Source organism: Gobio gobio (genome assembly GCF_949357685.1).
Source record: "Gobio gobio genome assembly, chromosome: 2".
Classification (NCBI taxonomy): Eukaryota; Metazoa; Chordata; class Actinopteri; order Cypriniformes; family Gobionidae; genus Gobio; species Gobio gobio.
Window position 1 is genome coordinate 56,690,278 of NC_137098.1, and position 22,233 is coordinate 56,712,510.

Below are 22,233 nucleotides of genomic sequence, written 5' to 3' on the forward strand. Positions count from 1 at the left end.
ATATCTTAAAATATGTCAGTGCCTTTGTTTTGTCTCGAGATGTACATCAGTAAAGTTTTTTTTTTTTCTAAGGCACGTTTAAAAAGCTGCCCCCGGTTTCACAGACAAGGCTTAAGCCTATTCCAGACTAAAATGCATGTTTGAGCTTTAACTGAAAGCAACCTAAAATATCTCAGTGCCACTGTTTTGTGTCAAGTTGCACAACAGTAATGTTTTTTCTAAGGTACATTTATAAATGCTAAAATGCCCTAATTGAACTAAGGCCTAATCCTGGTTTAAACTAAACCCTGTCTGTGAAACCGGGCCTTTGAGTTTCACTCATCTCCCTCTGCTGGCATGATCGGAGTTGTTTTTTTGGAACAATGTCTGTTTTGTTTCCCTAGTGACATTTTTGGCATACTACAATGTCCACATGAAGTCAAATTTTGAACATATACATGCATACAGTATATATAAAAATGTAAGCAAGCATTGATGTTTTTGAGATGATAACTGAATGGCACGCTTACTATTTTAAATGTTGCAGGCAAACTGTTTCACAATCTATTTTTCAAAAGCTTGTTAAATATGGACAGTGTTGCTATAAGACAACATTTTATTGTTATTGGCAACATATAAAACATGTTAAATATTTGTATATATTTACTTTAATCACTAATCAAAACCTTGATGACTGCATTGCCACTTGCCCTTTGTCCACATTGGATGCTTCTCTATCCAGCATGCATTGCTTAAACATGTTATGCCACTATGCAACGAATCAACTCAACTCATGACTCACAAAGGTTAAATGGCCTATTAGCCCCAACAGCTGTGCATGGAAAATGAAATTGGCCAGAAATGAGTTTTTTGGAAGTGAAGCTAGCTAGAAACCATGACACACAAAGCAGTATGTGAGTCTGCAGCTCTCTCTAGTGGAGGTTTCTCACAATAATGCCACAGCTCTTAGTGTTCAAACAGGTCAACATTTGTCCAGCATTCATGTTGGTTTACCCAAAGCCAATAGGCAGACAAACAAGCTCAATTGCCTATTGTTGCACAACAAAGATCAAATCTGATAATAAAATAGATGCATCATAAATTAAGAATCAGCTGTCAAAGAAAATAGTCTGATAACAGTGAGTAATGGATGTAATTATGTGGAAAAGAATAGAAAATGAAAAGATGAGATCTCATAAATGAATAGTACCATGAGTAAATAAAAAAGAGTAGCCTATAAAAGTGGTATAGCACAGCATTTGTAGCTTACATTAAATCATATGTCCTTAAAATATTTTGTATTTATTTAGCAAGCAAATCAGGAAATCATTAAATAGGTTACTATATATATATATATATATATATATATATATATATATATATATATATATATATATATATATATATATAGTATAGTATAGTATAGTATAGTATAGTATAGTATAGTATAGTATAGTATAGTATAGTATAGTATATATTCCCCTTTAGGGGTACACCAGCTTGTCCCTGGGCAGTACCCTTAAAAGGACATCTTTGTACCTTTTTTTTTTTTACCACAAAAAGGTTCATAGTAGTATCTTAAAGGGATAGTTCATCCAAAAATGAAAATGCTGTCATCATTTAGTCACGCTCTAGTTGTTTCAAACCTGTATGAGTTCCATTGACTACCCCACCCCCCAAGGGCCTATAAAGCCTAATATGCACCTTTTAGGATGTACAAAGAAAACAAACACAAAAAAGGTACAAAGATGTCCTTTAAGGGTACTGTATGGGGGTAGATTTGTTGCATTATTCCAAACAAATAGATTGTTATCCACAAATAAATGTAAAGAGATTCACAAAAATGAAATAAATTCACAAATAAATAGAATGAGATCCACAAATATATGCAGGAGTTTCACAAAAATGAATTAGATTCACAAATAAATACAATGACATTTGTGAATAAAAAAAATATCCACACATATAAACATATGTGTGGATATTTTTTTTATGTCACAAACACAACTCTGCCTTGCATTCATTTGTGAATCTCTTCCTGTGCATTTGTGAATCGCTTCCTCTGCATTTGTGAATCGCTTCCTCTGCATTTGTGGATCGCTTCTTGCACATTTGTAAATCGCAGCACAGCGCGTGGATTTTGAAACATTTCTAGCGTCTACACTCAAACAAATCCACAAATAGGTAGACTCCACCCACCGTCTACTTGAGCCAATCAGAAAACGGCCATATTGTGCTGACCAATCGTAGCACATTCTCGCTCCAACCAATCACGTTTTGTCCAGAGCCGTTAGTTACCACTCCCATAGACTTAAAGAGTGTCATGGAGTGACCAATAATAGTTCCAACATTGAACCCTGAACCCCATTCATTTCAGTGTAGGTTATCTCAAGCACACTCCTGGCAAACTGATGAAATTTCTGCATATTTTGAGATTTTATGACATTAGTTGACCTCTCAGGAATTTTGATAGAAGATGTATTTTGTGAAGCACGTTAGAGGTAATGTTTAGTGTTATATAATATATCGTTAGACTTCAGTTAGATAACGTGAGCACCACTGCAACAGCTACTATATCCAGATGCTATCTGTCATTTCAACAGTTTTTAGATTCTCTGAGATCTTTCAGTCAAAAGCGTCTATGAGAGCTCCATGAACCACATGACCGCGCGTGCCGCTGGGAGATGAGAGCAGGTAGTTTTTCAACGCCTCTGACTTTACTCATCAATGCCACACCACTTTTTATTGTTTGAATTTCGTTTTAAAACTTAAAAAAATGTAAACGCTTAGACTTTGTTTCATATCAAAAGCAGGTTTGGCAATTTGAGAGCGAGAGACGCGCGTGAGTGACAGAGAGACGGAGGGAGAGCAGGGAAAGGAAATGCAGCTGAACGTTTTATATAGCGTTAAAAAAAAGTTAGTCTATGTGTGGGAAACACTGTGATTGGTTATTATTTTCAACAGAAATGCCCGTGATTGACTACAATACTCAACGATGTATATCATGTTGTACTGTCATGACCCAAATAAAATGACCAGATCACTCAAAAAAAGATTAACGTTGTCTTTTCTTTATCTCTCCCCAGAATAAAATGCTACTGTAAAGCCTAATCGAAGTCAATGCACATATTGTGTTAATATTCGACAGAAATCGCTGCAAATACAGTGAAAATGCTGTCTATCCTGCTAAATCCTATTAAAACAGACTGACAGCGCGGAGATGTTTAGAACTAGTGAGAGCTCTATGGCTTTAGTCAGCACAATATGGCCGTTATCTGATTGGCTCAAGTAGACGGTGGGTGGAGTCTACCTATTTGTGGATTTGTTTGAGTGTAGACGCTAGAAATGTTTCAAAATCCACGCGCTGTGCTGCGATTTACAAATGTGCAAGAAGCGATCCACAAATGCAGAGGAAGCGATTCAAAAATGCACAGGAAGAGATTCACAAATGAATGCAAGGCAGAGTTGTGTTTGTGACATAAAAACATATGTGTGGATATTTTTTTTATTCACAAATGTCATTGTATTTATTTGTGAATCTAATTCATTTTTGTGAAACTCCTGCATATATTTGTGGATCTCATTCTATTTATTTGTGAATTTATTTCATTTTTGTGAATCTTTTTACATTTATTTGTGGATAACAATCTATTTGTTTGGAATAATGCAACAAATCTACCCCCATAGTACTGCCCCAGTGACAAGCTGTTGTACACCTAAAGGTAAAATTCTGACTCATTTTTTCTGTGTGTGTAACTAACATTTTGTCTTTGGAACGTCACAAAGCAACGTCCACAAGTTATTTAATATTCATTACCTAACAATTCGCCATTGGAAATAACTTGTACACAATCTAATTAATATTTATAATCACAGCCTCCGCCATTGGAGGGACGCGAAGAAACGTCAGCATGTCGTATTTAATATTCATGAGGCTTCGTTCGCTTCAGCAGGATTCGTCATTTCCCAAAGCGGCAGGCTTGAGCAGGGCTGAGTGAGGATCACACAGAAACACAGACGAACATCACATCAAAAGATGAAAATGTAGACATATATCAGAAGATGCCCACTTCGGAGACATAACACACCATCATTCGATGACGATGGAAGACGGTCTGGTGTCCGAAGACGATATATGTGAGTGTTAAAAACAGTGAAGTGAAAGACTAGTGGCAGTGTTGTAGCCGTCCAAACAGAAACTGGGGCAAGTGAGAGAAGTATATTCAATGGCTAAACATGTATCATCTCAATGTATTATAAAACTAACTGTGGCTACTAAATAGTTACTATTGAAAATGTTACTATACTAGACAAATGAGAATCGTTTAGGGCTGAGCTGATCTGTCAATTACAACCAGTAGCCTACTGGTTATTTTCTAATAGTATTCATATGTAACTTGAATAGAAATAAATAATATCTGAAAAATGAACAGAAACATGAGATATGAATTTTGTTGATGCATGTGGACATCATGTATGCTGCTGAAGTTTGTACCTGTATACACCATACACATAAAACTCCTGTCACCTTCCACTTTAATTTCTCTCTAGTGCTTCGCTCAGAGAAGGAGTTTCATGATGCTGCGAAGAGGAATGACACTGACAGAATGGAGGAGCTGATAATAAGAGGAGTGGACATCAAAGTAAAAAATAAGGTGAGATATAGCCAATATTGAACCAATATAAATATACCTGAACATTGCAAATCTACAGGAACTGGTTGAGGACTGACACATGCACAGTTGGTTTTGTGCATTATGCACTATTGGCAAAAGTATTGGGACACCCCTTCAAATCATTGAATTGAAATCACTTCCATGTCCAAAGGTGTATCAAATCAAGCACCTATGCATGCAGACGCTTCTACAGACATTTGTGAAAGAATGGGTCGCTCTCAGGAGCTCAGTGAATTCAACCATGGTACTGTGATAGGTTGCCACCTGTGCAATAAGTCCATTCGCGAAATTTCATCACTACTAAATATTCCACCGTCAACTGTTAGTGGTATTATAACAAAGTGGAAGCCATTGGGAACAACAGCAACTCAGCCATGAAGTGGTAGGCCACATAAAATCAGAGCGGGGTCAGCGCATACTGAGGCGCACAGTGAGCAGAAGTCGCCAACTTTCTCAATAATTACAGACCTCCAAACTTCGTGTGGCCTTCAGATTAGCTCAAGAACAGCTTCATGGAATGGGTTTCCATGGCCGAGCAGCTGCATCCAAGCCTTATATCACCAAATGCAATGCAAAGTGTCAGATGCATTGGTGTAAAGCACACCGCAACTGGACTCTAGAGCAGTGGAGACGTGTTCTCTGGGGTGACAAATCACGCTTCTCTGTCTGGCAATCTAACTCCATATTGAGCCCTACGGATTAAGGATGGGATGTCATTAAAGCTCATGTGCATGTAAAGGCAGGCGTCCCAAAACTTTTGGCAATATAGTGTATTTACTTCTATTAAAGATGTTTATAAATGCCCCATGATGTGTGCTCCTTAACCAGATTTGGTCAAAATAAAATAAGTTTGGAATAAATATGTTCACACAAATGACAAAATAGACTATGGTGTACACTTCTGAACATGGTGACACGGCAAAGCACGCTGAACATACTGTACAGGAAGCTGTGTAAGAGGAAGTTATGTTGCCATTCACCATGCCAATTTCTCCGCCTGGAATGTTTTGTTTTTCCTAGATATACACCAGAGTGTCGGAAAACACGTTGTGATCCTCAGCACAGGATATGACCCTTATTTTACCCCAGACAACAGTATTATTCACCACTTAAAACCATGGCGAAGCATGGCTTGCGAGTTAGTGTGAGTGTTTCTTTTAATATTTGATTTTTTATTTTACAGATGGATCGTAAGGCCCTGCACTGGGCAGCTGGAGCTGGCAGTGAACAGGCACTGCGTCTACTGCTAGACCACGACATGGATGTGGATGATATGGACAGTGTACGTGTCAAATGCATTCCGTCTGTATGCTGCCAAACTGTAACAGGGAACAGGTTCAAATTCAGTTACATTTTAGGCTGAATGTTCTATAAAGTTGCATGTTTATTTACTGTATGAGCACAAATAATAGGAATATCGCTCCACTTTGTAAATCTTTAATGGGCTGATGTTCATTCACCATGTGGCCTGTAAATTGCTGGAGGCTATGAGCTTGTTACACCAACAACAATAATTGAAGAGACAAAGAGCGGCCCTGAAATGCAAGGCAAAACATTTTTAGATAAGTGAGTAGTGTGGTGAGTGATGGGGATTTTTTCCCCATAAAAATACTTTTAAATTGTAGATGAAAATGTATATACAATGTAAAGTGAAAGTGATTAGATGCTGTAACTGGTCAAAGTTTTTCTTCAAACCTTGTTTTTTTTTTTTTGACGTACACAAATAGTCCTGAGGGTGACAATTTATTTTATACTATGTACTAGGAGGTCATAAAAACTGTGCAGAATAATTTAATTATACAGAAAATTTTAATTATATGAAAAATACTGTTTATAAAAAAAAATCAAGTTAGATAAATTATAACATATCACATCAACTGGCCAGTTACAATCTGTCAAAGCATTTTAGTGTTATTCCATATGCATTTGGTGAATTGTTTTTGTGCACACAAGCTTGTCACACCAACAACACAGCGTGGCCATAAAATGCAAGAGATAATAAAGAAGTTGACCAAAAAATTAATTATTTTTTAGACATCAAAATTTGAGATTAAAATTAATGTATATGTATACATGAATGTGTATATTTTTCGATGCTCTAAATGTTTTTTTTTTGCAAAAACCACAATACACATAAATAGTCTGGAGTGGAGTGACATTCATTTTAAAAGTACAAATTTTCCATGCAGTCCCTCAAGTAATATGAGGTCATAATTAATGTAATTATAATGCATGCTGTTTTTATTTTATAAAATTTTGTAGATAATTTAAATAATATGAATATAATATTTTTTGTGAAGCTTTATTTTGCTTCGCCTTAGCTATGATAAAGAGGCATCCACTGTTGCATTGCGTATTCGTGAATTTTGGGGGTGGGGCAGTGAAGGGAGGGATGTGTTTGTTTGGATTGATTTCAAATATCAACAGTCCTCAACAATGATTCTCAGAAATCGCTTACTGCACCTTTAAGGAAAAGTCAATTTAGGCAAGTGTAAAGTTTTTATAGTTTTTGTTAATATCTCGGATTAGATTTTACTTTTATATTTTCTGATTTGATTTTAATTTTTACTTTTTTATTTAATTTTAATAAAAAAAAATAAAAAATAAAAAAAATTATATATATATATATATATATATGTCTATAGTTTTTATTAACTTTTTGATTATTTAGTTTCAGTTATTTTAAACTTTAAACTAAAATAAGTTATTTTATTTGTTATTTTGGTTAATGTTATTTTATTTCAAGGAATGGAAATGTTTTTTTATGGTAATAAATAAGTTATAATAAGCCTGCTTTAGGCTAGATTTCATTTTTCAAAAGTCGTGTGACCATATAGACATTCTTGCTTGTTTTCCAGTTTGGTATGAATGCTCTGCTCTTGGCGGCGTGGTTTGGTCACCTGTCAATCCTAAAGATTCTTGTCTCAACCGGGGCGAAGCTCACCTCTGAAAACAAAGTAAGACTCTTGGTAAAAATCCTTGACAAGTTTCAGATATCTTATACAGACAGTGGTAGCATCTCACTCGAGTGCTCGGGATTGTCCTGTGTACTGCCCTAGATACAGACTTCAACATTGATTTCAATGCATCACAGTGACTGAACTGTCTCATTTCTTTTGTCTTCAGAACGGCTTGAATCTTTTGCACTGTGCTGCCCAGAGGGGTCACATCAGTATTCTGGAGTATATCATGGAAGATCTTGAAAACGTGCAGCTTAATAAATGTGACAAGGTGAGAATTAAAAATGTTTCTCACATTAATACCCATGATCTTGAAGTGTAATGTCTTTTATTACAGAGAATTGCACCCTCAGTTCCCTGATATATGCTACATTAGAGAGTCCCGAAAGGGATTTGCTTTTCAATGTATTGCTACAAGTCACAATAAAATCAAAATAGATTTTTTTATAGAATGTTACATCATTTATTATATTATATGTTTCAGAATTTACATATTCACCTATGTTTGAACAATTTTTTTTATGCAGCATACACACAATGTTGTAAATGTTAACTGGTATATCGACACAATAAATGATCAACATAATAAATAATTGACAAGAAGCTAGAATAAATGTTTTTATCCAGGGTAGGGGGGTCCTGGAAATAATAATCACTCTGAAATGAAAATAAAGCCATCTTTTACTCATTCTGCTGTTGTTCTAATGCCATATGTCCTATGCCCTAATATATTTTTCGGACCTCAAAAGCAGAAATTTAAAAAAAATAGTCCTGCACGCGCTCCTTCCTATAATGGCAGTGAATAGCGACCAGGCTAAAACATTAAAAAAAATTATACAAAAGTATCATGCAATGATACAGTGAGACGCGCGCCATATATGGAATGTTCAGGAGGCATACTAAAAAGGTTTTGCAGGAAAGAAACCGTATTATTCAGTCAAAACACTGAGCTCGGCCGTTACTCTGCTCGTGTTCCTGTGATGAGTTCGAGCCGTCAGCACTGACTCAGCAGCCCGTCACGCAATGTTGTCATGACAACCGGTACGCAATATTCACTTCAGGAGGTTTTATTATTAGTATTATTGTGTTATTTCTTATCATATACCTTATAGAAAAGACGAGAGTCGCGTTTGTTTCTATTGAGCCTGATTTCTCAAAATGGTGTGTGTGTGTGTGTGCTTATCCTGGGTACCATGACAACAGTGCGAGTTATAGTAAGCATGAGCGCCGGCGCCTGCTGACGGCTCGCACTCTCACAGGAGCGTGCTCAGAGTAAAGACTGAGCTCAGTGTTTTGACTGAATAATACGGTTTCTTTCTCGCAAAACCTTATAGTATGCCTCCTGAACACTTTCCATATATCACTGTATCATTGCATGATACTTTTGTATATTTTTTGTAATGTTTTAGCCTGGTCACTATTCACTGCCATTATAGGAAGGAACGCGTGCAGGACTATTTTTTTTAATTTCTGCTTTTGAGGTCCGAAAAAAATAGAAGGACATAGGGCATTGGAACAACAGCAGGATGAGTAAAAGATGGCTTTATTTTCATTTCAGGGTGAACTATCCCTTTAAAGTGCCCTAATTTTAAAGGTTCCTAATTTTGTTTTGGAGGTCGCCTACAGCAGGTTTATATGCATCAAAGGTCAAAAAATACATTTTCCTTTTCTCATAATATACATTGCACATCACCATATTGGGACCCGCAGTGTATGTAGATAGAAATGGCTCATTCTATTACATTATTACATACATTATATTATTAAGTTGGCTTGAGAGAGCCAACTTACTGAAATCTTATTGTCTTCTGACCCTAAAATGTACATATCTCCTCCTAGAGCTTTAACTCTACATACTCCAAACTTGGCTCAGACCTTCAGACTGTTCTGACTTAGTGTGCTATATCTTTTCGAACTGATCGGACTTAAGAGTGTGTGTGTGTGTGTGGGTGGGTGGGTGTGTGTGGGTGGGTGAGTAAGCGTGAGAGAGAGAGTGTGTGTGTGTGTGTGTGTGTCTATCTATCTGTCTGTCTGTCTACTCACTTTCTTCAAACTTTCTGGTCCAGCTTTCTCAAGCCAACTTCAAAGTTTGTCTTGACAAATGTTTTTGTCTCATTATATTGCACTTCTGTCAATAGATCCTCATAAATATTACACACTGCACCTTTAAAACAAAGATTTGGAGCATTCTCTGATCTATTTTGTAAGTGCAGTGTAAGTTTTTGTAAGTCTTTTGAAGTCCTGAAATTATAGATTGTGGGACATTTATTATTTGTGAATTTGTGAATAGAATTATGCTATTCATTCATTACACACAAGTTTATGATGAGATTTGTGCTCTATTAGATGTTTTGCAAATTAAATAATTAATACCAAAATCACATCAAGATCAATATTTCATTGTGCTTTCTGTCGAAACTTTTTCATTACCTATTAAAATGTAATGTTAACAGCTGTAAAGTGCTTATGGAAAGTAGTACATTACGTCCTTTCTAAAGTGTCTCCATCTGTTGTGTCAGTCAGGTAAGACGGCATTTCATTCAGCCGCAGAGCATGGACACCTGGAGGTGGTGGAGTTTCTCATTGGTATGGGCTGTGCTCATGATCTCAAGGACAAGGTGAGGACCAGAACGAGTCACACATGCAGAGACGCCCCTCAGTGTGTGCTAATTAGATTTTCTCTACTACTAAACTCAGCAAAAAAAAAAGAAAATGTCCCTTTTTCAGGTTACAGCATTTTAAGTTGTGTGACACTGCCGTGATGATATGAGGTCAAAGACGTGAGCACTGTCAATATGATTCTGCAGGAGGAGAACACTGCACTGCATTTGGCAGCTAAGCAAGGCCACAGCGATGTCCTTCAGAAGATTATGGAGACCGTGGAGAACATTGATGAAAGAAATATTGTAAGTTTCACTCCAATTGTAAGAGCTCTTTTGGTTTGGTGTCGTTGATTTGCTTCACATTGTGCTCTTTTAACAGGACGGCATGACAGCTTTACATTTGGCAGCTGACGGGGGTCATTATGAGTGTATCAGACTGTTTCTGGAGGCTGGCTGCAATGTCAATGAACTTACTCATGTGAGTACAATGTGTTATATTATCAGCAGTCTCCATCTTAACTAATGAGAACTTGTTTTCAGTACAGCACATGGTAATGTGTTTTCTTATAGAGCAACAGAACGGCTCTTCATTTGGTGGCCCAGCATGGCTCAGGCAGAGAGGTCAGACTGCTGGTACAGGCTGGGATCAATCTGGATTCAGTAGACACAGTGAGTACTAAACAACTTCAGTTGACAGTCCAACACCACAACATGCTTGCTTTTCAAGAAGCTAAGAAGAAGTATAACATTTACTGTAGAGCAGGAGAGGATGTTGGAGGGCCAAATTCATTATTGTTAAACACTTGTAATAATTTCACTTTCGGGCCCACCCAGGGCCAATTATGTAGTGATTTTACCTTCGTCCATCCAAGGATGCTAAGTAAGGTAGTGATTGGTACTCACGTCACTGCTGACGTTGTGATTTTGGATCACACGTAAGGTGTAGTTATGAGTACATCAGATGACCACCTTCCTCCTCTCTTAATTTGGGACACTAGTCAAGGCCTTTTACCTTGGCTGTATGAGAACACTCCACATAGGAGGCTGTTCAATCATTTTAGATTGAATGTAAAGTGGGGAGAGTTGGTCAGCTGATTTATCTGAAAGATTGGTGAGATTTCTAACTTGTAGAGCCTTTTCTCTATTATCAGCACAAGTAAGACACAATTGATTTTATTAACAAAAGATAAACAAGAATAACTAACACAACTACTAAGTGAATACAATGAATGATAAAGGAATAAAGTGCATAAAATGCATAAAATACATGTGATTAAGTTGAGTGTGGCTATGGAAGAGTTGCGTTATCTTATGGAAAGATAAACTGTTGTTTATCTGGAAAGACAAGGTTTCTGGAAAGAGGTTTGGTTAAGTGATATTTATGTTCCACTTAGTTGAGTAAGCAGTCCGATGGAGGTGACTTCATCCACTGGTTATGCTGAGTGACAATGCAGTGGGAAAGGAGCTGGAATCCGTTTCAACGGTCTTGAACACGAAGATTTTAGGACACCAAAGGGTCCTAAAATCTGAAACATGCAGATGAGTCCCTGAAGAAGGTGCAGAAGGTCCTTAATCTGGAACACGCAGACGAAGGAACCTCGAAGTGAAGGTTTTGCTCTCCTGAGCTTAACCTTGTTGCAAATGTCTCTTTGTGTCTTCTGACTCTGTGGGTCAGATACTCAGGACTTGGTCAATCCGCTTTTGTCTCTCTGGCATGGAGACCCGGGACATGCTGTAGTCGTCTCGCTGGACTAAAACGCTGAACGTAGTGGTTGTTAATGTCTCTTTCCTCACAGGCTGGAGGCTCAGAACGTGGTCGTATCTGTTGCTGCCTCACAAGCTGCAGACTCAGATCCTCAGATCTTTTGTTGTTTCTCTGGATTAACCAGAGACTCAGAACTTGGTTGCTCTGTCACAGTCTCATCCTCGCCGGACAGACTCAGAACTTGTTGCTCTGTCACAATCTCATCCTCGCAGGGAGACTCAGAACTTGTTGAACTGTTACAGTCTCATCCTTGCCGGACAGACTCAGTACTTGTTGAACTGTTACAGTTTCATCCTTGCTGGGGAGACTCCGAACTTGGTGAACTGTTTGTCTCTCTCAAGGAGAAACTCAGAACAAGGTGTGTCTCTGAATAGGAGGAGATTGCAATTTGGCGCTTCTCCATTCCAGTGTTGCGATTGGCTGCAGGCATCAGAGGGGGCACATCGTGTGGCCCACCTTCCTTTCTCCTGTGGAACTCATTTGCATACTGTACACAGTTTTAAGTCTTTAAAGTGTCTTTAAAGTTTACCATTGCATTTCTCAGTTTCCAAACCACATTCAGAATACCTGTGGCAATATTCTAAACAAACAGAAACCAAACATGATGGAAAAAGATTGAAATGTCATGCATTCATTGATTTGTTCATTAACAGCTGAATCTGTGTAAGATTACAAATAGCTGTCACTGAGAAAACTTATTTCTCTGGATAAGTATGAAATGGATGTGTGTAGTTTACATCAGTCTTAAGTTTTAACATAGTTATGAATGGATTTGGATGTGGTCTTTCTTTCACCCACTACTGCTAAGGTCCTGTGGAATTTTTATGGCAGTAATAGACCAGGACATTAGAGATTTGGGTGAAAGGCAGAAACTGCATGTGGACCAATGAGATGTCCTGTCCTTCCTGGGCTTGGTACTAGAGGTGGTCTTTTTTGCCTCTAAGAGGTGTCTGGCTGTTGTCCTAGCAACTTTATCTGATGGCGTTGGACAGTTTGTTTGTGTCAGTCCACCAAGATCCAATCAAAAAGTAGCAAACCTTTGTCCACTGTTATGGACAGAGAGGGGCCCGGCCATAAACTGGGCCCTGGAATGTGCTGTCCGCTACACACCTTAGCATATGCATGGTGCTCACAATGCTAAGGCCACAGGTTTGATTCCTACCTGCCACCAGCTGGTACAGAAAGCTATTTACTCTTACGCAGGCGCAGAACGGATGTGCTACTTGGCCGTCAGATGTCGAGCGTCTGCTTGGTGTGTCAGGGCAACTTTGGACCCAGACGCTGCTGACGTGAGCCAACCTGAGCCAACTCAGCAGTCTGCTTTCGTTGCCACTAGTTGGTCGGCGTCGGTTTGGTGTGTTCCTTGGTTAAGGGCCCTATCATACACCTGGCGCAATGTGGCGCCAAGCAAACAAAAGTGTTTTTTGCTAGTTTCAGCCCAACGCATTTATCATTTTCAAGTCCAGCGCCACGTTGTTTAAATAGCAAATGCATTCGTGCCCATCTGTTTGCCCATGGGAGTGCAGGTCTGAAAACGAGGTGCGTTCAGGTGCATTGTTGGCACATTGCTATTTTGAGCTATCCACAGCGCGCGTACACCCTGCTTATTACACACACAGGGACGCGCAGCAGCACACAAACATTTTTAAATATTAAAAATAAAGGATTCCTCTCCAGGAGAAGGGTTCAGTCTTTCCGCCTGCAAATTCCACCATGTAAATAGCGAATCCGCCATGGCGCGAACGCAACTGGCGTTTAAAGGGAATGGGAGATGAGATTCTGATTGGTTTATTGCACGTTACGCCCAAAACACACCCATGACTCATTAAGAGAATAGGGACAACCCTTTTAGACCGCCGTCCATTTTTCCCGTTGTTAAACTAGCAAAAGTGAATTCGGACAAGCCCTAAGTGCACTTGCGTGTTCGCTTTAGACCATGTGCTCAGACCGTTAAAATAGGGCCCTTTAGTCACTTTGAGTTAAGTATCTGGCAGATGCATAAATTATATGTAAATGTACATTTCTTGTTGTGCTGCCTTCATTATGGAATCAGATCTTCTTGCCAACATTCGGTATAAAATAACATGATTCAAGGAATGCTGACTAGACATGTGCCGTTAAACAGTAATATGATATACCACAATAATGAACATGCACAATATTGTTATCGTGGGCACTTCAAAATACCGTGAATAATTATTTATTACGAATTATTCAGATTTTTAGAATGAATTTTAAGAATACTTTACCCATCAACCGTTTAAAATGAAAAACAGGTCAAAGAGGAACACGCACTGATGTAAATAGACCGTGCATGAGCCGAGCACATGGCGGAATGAGGAGACACGCTGAAGTGCACATTCATTCTTCGACAGCAGAGGGCGCTGACGGAACAGCAGAAATGCAGCCGTTTCCCCAGTAATCACATAACCTAATACATAATACTTAAAGACTTAAGGCTATTCATTTTCAAACTTGCATTTTATATTTTAATCTGGACTAAATTACATGCCCTAGATATTGTTTGAATATGTTCTGACTGTTGTTAAATCACACACTTTACAAGGCTCCAGTATTTAACATTAGTTCCTTCATCAACAAACTGACAATGAAAAATACTTCTAAAGCATGTATTAATCTTAGTTAAATGTACATTTCAGCATACCTATTGTTCTTTATAATTCTTTTGCACTTTAATCTGTTTTAAATATTTGTTTACTTTATACATTTTTGTGTATTGCTTTATTGTATTTAAATGTTTGGTTCTTTTGTTATAAGAAAGTGATTTAACCTGTTATAGTATGACAACACTTTTTTTGTGTACTTATTTCAATATCGTGATAATACCGTATACCGTGATAAAAGCTTCAGCAATTAATCGCAATATGAAAATTTGATACCGGCACATGCCTAATGCTGACGTAAAAAAAGAGTAAATCATAAAAACACGTGAATAAATTCCAGAGCAGATTCCATAATGCCCACATCCAGACAATAGACACTCCCATCTTCAGGACAAAATACAGAGATACAAGTAATTTGAGCAAGATTCTAATAAGTGAGGTTATCACAATGTGGAGCATGTGAAGAGGAATTGTGCCGTGCAAATTGTGGTCAGTGGGGCTAAAACATCACAAATAAGCATAAAAGATTACAATTTTTTGACTTCATGAAGTATGCCAAATGCCAAGACCATTTGCATTTTTAGATTCTGCTTTGTACTACCCATAGTATTCATTATTCTATACAATATGATTATTCCTTGCCAGCAACATATTTCAGCTCTACACCTGGCAGTACTCAACAACTCCACAGAAATAGTAAAGGATCTTATCGATGCTGGATGCGACCTGGACATCTTTGACAATGTGAGTGTGGTTCCTATCACATTTAAAAATGCAAATTATGTTGATTTCAGTGATTTATAAAAATGGCTTCCTAATTCATCAACAATTGTTCCTTACAGCGGCTTCAAACTGCTTTGCACATAGCAGCAGAACACGGAAGGCAAAACATCGCTGAGTTGATCCTGATATCTGGAGTCAACCTCAATCTACTCGACAAGGTGCAATTTCCTGTTATCATACTTCGGTGTGGATGATATATTTTCATATTGGAATACAATTCAAATCAAACAATTAAACAAAAGAAGTTTACTTTTAATGTTACAGCAGGGGAAGACGTCACTGGATGTTGCAGCACGAGGCAACCATGTGAATGTTGTTGACATGATTATCAAAGCTGACAGATTTTACAAATGGGAAAAGGTATGTTCAATGTACATTTAAAGGGATAGTTCACCCAAAAATGCCCTGGCTCATCCAAGCTTTATAATGGCAGTGAATGGCAGCCCAAAATTTAAAGCCCAAAAAAGAGCATCCATCCATTATAAACGTAATCCACGCGGCTCCGGGGGGTTAAAAAAGCCATTCTGAATCAAATTGATGGGTTTTTGTAAGAAAAATATCCATATTTAAAACTTTATCAATTAAAATAGGCCAGAGGAGAACGGGCACCCTGACTAAGCCTGGTTTCTCCTAAGGTTTATTTTTCTCCATTAGGTCACCTGATGGGGTTTTGGTTTCCTTGCCACTGTTGCCTGTTGCCTCTGGCTTGGCTTGCTCAATTGGGGAAACAAAATTTCACAAAATTTTTCTTAATTTTTTCAACTAAATATCCAAATAAATTTTCAATGTACATTTATGAAATGCACTTTCTGTAAAGCTGCTTTGAAACAATGTGTATTGTGAAAAGCGCTATATAAATAAAGTTGACTTGACTTGACTTGACTTATATCTAGCTTCCAGCGGATCGCCTTCCATATTCAACTTACGAAGAAAGTGTAACGCCTCTCGCAGTCAGTTGAATACGGAAAGCAGTCCGCCAGAAACTAGATGTTTTACTTTACAGGGAGTGCAGAATTATTAGGCACGTTGATTTTCTGATCATATTTTTTTTCCAGGCACATTTGACCAATTCCAAACCACAGTAATCCTAATAACTACTATTGATTTAGTATTTAATAATGTATAAGTGATATATAATTGTTAATGAAGGCTGGAAATGAAAATCACCTTATATTCAGGTGTGCAGAATTATTAGGCATGTTTTCTTTTACAGATAAATTGAGCCAAAAAAGAGATTTAACTCAGACTGAAAAGTCAAAAAGTATTAAATGCCCATGAGTAGGGGTGGGCGATATCTCGATATTTAAAATATATCGAGATATTTTTTAAACACGATATGGATTTTGACATATCGTATATATCGATATATTGTTTATATTTAATTCTGAATCCGCCACTTTGCTTGTTTGCCTTCTCTGGGCTGTGCTCGCGCCCGCTCGCTCGCCCCCCGCCTCCTTGCTTTTGTTCCCCCTCCCCTCGCGTGTTGTCATGGCGGCGTCCGCAACCAGCTCGGAGGCTGCAGAACTCGTCTTAAAAACAACTGGCTGCATTATATGGAGATACTTCGGTTTTAAGGCGTCGGACGAACAGCAGACAGATGTCTACTGCCATGAATGCCGACAGTTGGTTCTCAAACACTTGATCCAAGATACAGTTTACCAAGGCAGCATTACTTTGCGAGACAAGAACTCCCGCGACTGTACACTACGGCGAGAGAGCGGCTTGCTTGCTGGAGAAGGTTACTTACTATGCCCTTGATTTGAGTTGTTTTATGTTTGAATGAAAATTCATTATTTGCATGCGTTTTAAAGCCTTGCGTGTAGGGCACCATGTGCTTTCCCGAGCGCGCGCACTAAAAGCCTGTCAAACAAGTGTTACTGGACTAAATCTTGATTACTGGTTAACATAAACACAGTCGGTTATGTCTAAAGTGAAAGTAAAATCGGCGTGTGTTTGTATATTAGATGAGTGAACGTCTTAAATTGACAGCAGGGCAGCCTATAGTGAACATGCTGCCGCTTGTCCTTAAAGGGACAGTTCACTCTAAAATGATGTCATTATTTACTCACTCTAATGTTGTTCCAAACCTGTATTAATTTCTTCTGTTGAACACAGACAGCTGATGGTAGCGATTGGCATTCATATTATTATTTCCTACAATGGGGACCAGCAACTGTTTGGTTTCCAATATTCTTCAAAATATATGTTATGTCCAACAGAAGAAAGAACTTTATTCAGGTTTAAAACAACTTGAGCGCGAGTAATCAATGACAGAATTTTCATTTTTGAGTGAACTATGTCTTTTGTTATTTTATTAACCACTAAAGGAAAAGACAAAATCACTCACGGCTCCTGACTGAAAAACTAATACAGTAGCTTTAATAAGAATCAATGTATATTTTATAGGGAAGTCTATGTAGTGTTTTATTTTTACATTTATTAATTCAATTTCATACTTAAATGCTGCTGTACTGCTCTGAGCTGCCAGTGTAAATCTTTATAAATATATATTTATTTTATATTATACAGTACACTAGGAATGTGTACAAGGTTTTTTAAAAGTAAAGTTTTAAGTTTAAGTAAGGTTTTCAAGTCTTTTAAGTAAAATAAAGAAAGAGTATTGCAATAAAAAAATGTTATTTTTTCCTCCTTAAGCTCTTGATGTTCAGCTAAGAATAGAATAGCAAAAATCTGATACGACTAGCCATCAGAACCGAACCGAAAACCGTGGTAAAAAAAACCGAGGTATGTATTGAACTGTGGATTTACTGTATTGTTGCATCCCTACTTTGTTCCTACATGAACTGCCTAACTCTTTGCACTTCAATAAAAAAAAAAAGACTGTGGTATTTGGCACATTTGTTTTTGCAGTAGTTTTTGGGGGGTTATTTTTCCTGTAAAGATATCGAGATATATATCGTATATCGAGATATAGCAAAATATATCGAGATATATTTTTTGCTCCATATCGCCCAGCCCTACCCATGAGAAGGATGCAATACTAATGCAATACTAGACATTGCAGTTAAGGCATGACCATTGGACAGTGAAATGCTCGTTGGGTCAGCAGGATCTGACAAAAACATGTGGTGAAGAAAAGACACCTGTTAACTGCAAAAGAATTAAGAATTAAGGTGAAGAATTAAGGGTGAAACCATCAGGAACCCTTTAGTCTCCAGCGCCACCATTTTCCAAAGCTGCAACCTACCTGGAGTCTCCAGAAGTGCAAGGTGTCAGGATCTCAGAGACTTCAGTTAAGTAAAGAATCCTAAAAAATGACCCCCACTAGATAAGAATCACAAGCTGAAGTGTTGTAAAATACACGAAGAAGGTTTTTTTATAGGCTTTATGGACAGATAGGTTGAGAGTGACTCTTGAAGGACCAGCACCACATCCTCTAGTACCACTGTTTGAAGAATTCATCTTCCAGAATCTGGCAGTACGTTTTGGGAGTTCATTTTTAGTCCATCTCTGCAAAACGGACTTCAGGATGGACTAAAATGAACTCCCAAAACGTACTGCCAGATTCTGGAAGATGAATTCTTCAAACAGTGGTACTAGAGGATGTGGTGCTGGTCCTTCAAGAGTCATTCTCAACCTATAAAACCTATAAAGCCTATAAAAAAGCAGGCTTCATGTATTTTACAACACTTCAGCTTATGATTCTTATTTAGTGGGGGTCATTTTTTGGGATTCTTTACCTAACTGAAGTCTCTAAGATCCTGACACCTTGCACTTCTGGAGACTCCAGGTAGGTTGCAGCTCTGGAAAATGGTGGCGCTGGAGACTAAAGGGTTCCTGATGGTTTCACCCTTAATTCTTCACCTTAATTCTTAATTCTTTTGCGGTTAATAGGTGTCTTTTCTCCGCCACATGTTTTTGTCTGACCCTGCTGACCCAACGAGCATTTCACTGTCCAATGGTCATGCCTTAACTGCAATGTCTAGTATTGCATTAGTATTGCATCCTTCTCATGGGCATTTAATACTTTTTGACTTTTCAGTCTGAGTTAAATCTCTTTTTTGGCTCAATTTATCTGTAAAAGAAAACATGCCTAATAATTCTGCACACCTGAATATAAGGTGTTTTTCATTTCCAGCCTTCATGAACAATTATATATCACTTATACATTATTAAATACTAAATCAATAGTAGTTATTAGGATTACTGTGGTTTGGAATTGGTCAAATGTGCCTGGAAAAAAAATATGATCAGAAAATCAACGTGCCTAATAATTCTGCACTCCCTGTATAACGTATTAAATATGGATATTTTTCTTACACAAACCCATCGCTTCGCTTCAGAAGGACTTTATTAACTTCCTGGAGCCGTGTGGAGCACTTTTATAATGGATGGATACACTTTTATGGTCTTCAAATTGTTGGCTGCCATTATAATACTTGGATTAGCCAAGACATTTTTTAATATAACTCTGATTGTATTCGTCTGAAAGAAGAATGTCATATACACCTAGGATGGCTTGAGGGCGAGTAAATCATGGGCTAATTTTCATTTTTGGGTGAACTATCCCTTTAAGCTTAAATTAGTCTTATTTAATTATCTATCATAGTTAAAGATTGTGTGCTATATTTAATTTGTTAATTTGCCCTCCAGGAAAATGAGACGAGTGACTCTGACTCTCTAGTGGGAACGAGTCTTACCTTTAAGCAAGACCATCAACAGGAGACACAACATATCCGATCCGTCCTATGGAAACTTTCCACCAAGTATCTCAAACCAGGCGAGTGGAAAACACTGGCTCGGCACTGGAAGTTCTCTGAAGCACATATTCGAGCCATAGAGCACCAGTGGACAGGTACACCATCTAATGCTGTGATCTGCTGCTGATATATAAATTAGAGCTTTTATTTAGAAAGGGTGCATTAAATTGATCAATAGTGACAGTAAATTCTTTTTTTTTTTACTTTCTAATCATCAAAGTAATCATCGCGGTTTTTGCTAAAATATTAAGCAGCACAACTGTTTTCAACATTGATAATAATAAGAAATGTTTTACAGAACCAAATCAACATATTAGATATATTAGAATGATTTCTGAAGGATCACGTGACACTGAAGACTGGAGTAAATAATAAATCTAATAAATGCACTTTTGGGGAGCATAAGAGACTACTTTCAAAATCAGTTTTGATTTTTTAGTACAAAAAATATGATTCAAATGAAAAACATTATGAAATGTCACAGCATAACGGGATTGAAAAGAAAGTGACAATCAAAGACAATGCATATTCTCAGATAATACAAACAAATGGTTTACTGAAAATGCCAAATATCTTAATTTTAAAATATGTATAAAATGTCTCTAAATATATGAGTTCTGGAATTTGAAATAGACATTGCTTGGAAGTCTTCCTCACCACTACTACTCAGACTAAATGGAATATAGAAAGTTTAATTTGCATCATTGTTCTAGGATCATAGAGCAGGCAGCCTCAATGTGTCCGATGTGATAGATATGTGCCATAGTGATGACAAGCTCTGAATTTTAAAAGGTACAAAGAGCTACAAGGAGCATGGGCACAGAATGCTGCTCATCTGGCTGCACGGTGTGATCACCGCTGGAGAAAACCCCATCAAGGGCTTGTACGAAGGTCTGATCGGAATCTCAAGGATCGATCTGGCAGGTGAATTCATCATTACAGTTCATGTGTATAAGCTAGATGGAATTTCAATGCATCATATGTGCATTTCAGACTCAATCTGCCGATCTTTTAGGCAGAATTGCATGTCTTTTTGGAAGGCAATCCCAGAATGCATTGTAGTGAATTTGTATGCAAATTTTAAACAAAATCTGCCCCATTTGTAACTTATTTTAGCCAAGAACTGACAAAATATAGACATGTAAGGACCAACCAAAGTTTTTCATGCCATTTTGACTAGGATTGCGTTTTAGAAGATTGAAAGTTTCTCTGTCTTTCACCTTACCTCTTTTATAACTTTCTTTTCTTCCAAAAAGAAAGCATACGACGGCAGGCAAATGCGGACCCGTCTTCTGCTAAAAAATGCTCTGCAATGTGATGGGAGATTCATTGAGGTAATTCTGGATTGAGCGCAAACCAACCAGGAGATTGCTTTTGAAACGCAGAGAACTGAAGAAGCACAAATACTCCTTATCATACAACCTCAGTGATGTGACTAGGAAAACATTGCCTGTTCACAACAAGAGCAAATATGACTTTGGATTTAAACTATACATTTCTGTGGAAACATTGATATTGCGAAAAATTAATCTAATGACAGCGTTATTTTAGGAGAACAAGAAGATATTGTTTCTTTTCTTTGTCGAAAAACTCACAAAGCAGTAACATGTCAACTTTTTGGTCATGCTGGAAGAATTTTTTATGAATTTCAGAAGAATTTCTGATTCATTCTGCATGTCTTACTGTCCTTTATTTATTTGTAGATACAGTTTTTCTGCTAAAATAGTTATTTTTAAGAATAGAAGCAAATCTAATGCTAACACAGCTGCATTGCCCAGGATACTGGGAAACACATACTTTGTGTTTAAATGTGTCTAATATGCAGTACTGATCATCACCCTGAAAAGCCTAAACTTTTTATTGTGTAAATGTTTTATATGACTGTGGGACAAAAAAGAGAAGATTGTGGTTTGAAATTAAGAGAATAAACCACTGCAGTATTTTATGCAGATTATGGCTCGGTTAACAATACTGATTTCTCTATTTGAATCATTCTCATTTTGATATCCAATTATCCATTCACTAATTTGAAGCGTGCCTCACATCCAATAGATCACAATAAGCTTGGTGTTTTGTTAATTTCATGCAAAACAAAGTCTCAGCTTTCAAATGATGTCTATTT

At 37.5% G+C, this 22,233-nt stretch overlaps 1 protein-coding gene across 1 annotated transcript; it reads left to right on the plus strand.

Moving 5' to 3' along the window:
- Positions 1–3,927: 3,927 nt before the first annotated feature.
- Positions 3,928–22,082, plus strand: ankdd1a (ankyrin repeat and death domain containing 1A). Its single transcript, XM_079810887.1, has 15 exons — positions 3,928–4,116; positions 4,531–4,634; positions 5,839–5,937; positions 7,514–7,612; positions 7,782–7,886; positions 10,135–10,233; positions 10,423–10,521; positions 10,598–10,696; positions 10,789–10,887; positions 15,253–15,351; positions 15,450–15,548; positions 15,655–15,750; positions 20,005–20,206; positions 20,904–21,035; positions 21,368–22,082. The coding sequence occupies exons 1-15, from the start codon at positions 4,077–4,079 to the stop codon at positions 21,427–21,429; spliced, it is 1,533 nt and encodes a 510-aa protein (XP_079667013.1). The 5' UTR covers positions 3,928–4,076; the 3' UTR covers positions 21,430–22,082.
- Positions 22,083–22,233: the final 151 nt, after the last annotated feature.

What these genes read in the sequence shown, in the direction of transcription:
- ankdd1a (XM_079810887.1), top strand. Translation starts at nt 4,077, where the DNA reads ATGACGATGGAAGACGGTCTGGTGTCCGAAGACGATATAT. An exon ending in ACATCAAAGTAAAAAATAAG is followed by an intron (nt 4,635 to 5,838) that starts GTGAGATATAGC and finishes TTTATTTTACAG; the next exon opens with ATGGATCGTAAGGCCCTGCA. An exon ending in AGCTCACCTCTGAAAACAAA is followed by an intron (nt 7,613 to 7,781) that starts GTAAGACTCTTG and finishes TTTTGTCTTCAG; the next exon opens with AACGGCTTGAATCTTTTGCA.